Source organism: Acanthisitta chloris, unplaced genomic scaffold (assembly GCF_000695815.1).
Source record: "Acanthisitta chloris isolate BGI_N310 unplaced genomic scaffold, ASM69581v1 scaffold1991, whole genome shotgun sequence".
Taxonomy (NCBI): domain Eukaryota; kingdom Metazoa; phylum Chordata; class Aves; order Passeriformes; family Acanthisittidae; genus Acanthisitta; species Acanthisitta chloris.
In genome coordinates, this window is record NW_008654145.1 from 5610 (window position 1) to 6261 (window position 652).

The 652-nt window shown below is 58.4% G+C and overlaps 1 protein-coding gene across 1 annotated transcript in view; it reads left to right on the plus strand.

Annotated features, from left to right (window-relative positions):
* LOC103810460 overlaps positions 1–335 on the plus strand; it is a gene marked incomplete at both ends in the record, with an annotated part of 4481 nt that extends 4146 nt beyond the window's left edge. The window contains one exon of the mRNA XM_009083355.1: positions 233–335. Coding sequence (XP_009081603.1) covers positions 233–335 — 103 coding nt within the window. The remainder of the gene's footprint in view (positions 1–232) is intronic.
* Positions 336–652: the final 317 nt, after the last annotated feature.

Here is a 652-nt window from a genome sequence, read left to right on the forward strand (position 1 = left end):
GACCCTCCAGCTTGGAACGTGGAGCAAGTCCCAGTGCTCCAGAGCCCACTTCTGCCCTGCCCAACCCTATATGCAGGCAGGGGAAGACTGTTCCTCACTGCCTGTCTCTGCAGCAGCTGGGGCAGCAGAGCCTGGACACACATTTCTACACACATACAGACACTCAGCTGAGGCTATTGCTGGCACATGGCCCAGGCTGTGGCACCCACTCCTGTCTGTGTGTTAGTTTCAGGGCAGCCTCCGGGCCCATGGCCTGGGTCAGCGATCTCTGTAGTGGTGGTGGTGGTGGTGCTGGTCCTCTTGTCTGCAGGGATCCTGTGGTTTGTGCTGTCCAGGTGAGTTGACAAGAGACTTGGAGTAGCTGCTCTGTCTCAGGTCATGCCATGCTGTGGGGTGGCTGGGGCAGGTAGAGGGGCTTCCGCTGCCCAGCTGCTCCCACCCTTCTCTGGGTGCAGAGGATGCAGCTGGCTGGTCCTACAGTAACTTGAGTGTAGGACTCCTGACTGGGGCTCATAAGTGACTTCCTCAGGGCTGGGACAGGGAGCATGCATGCTAAGAGACCATCTTCCCTTGTTGCTGTTGCTGTCACCATTACTGTCCCCTGGGGTGTTGCTGAACAATGCCTGCCAGCTCATGACAAACCCAGAGGGGG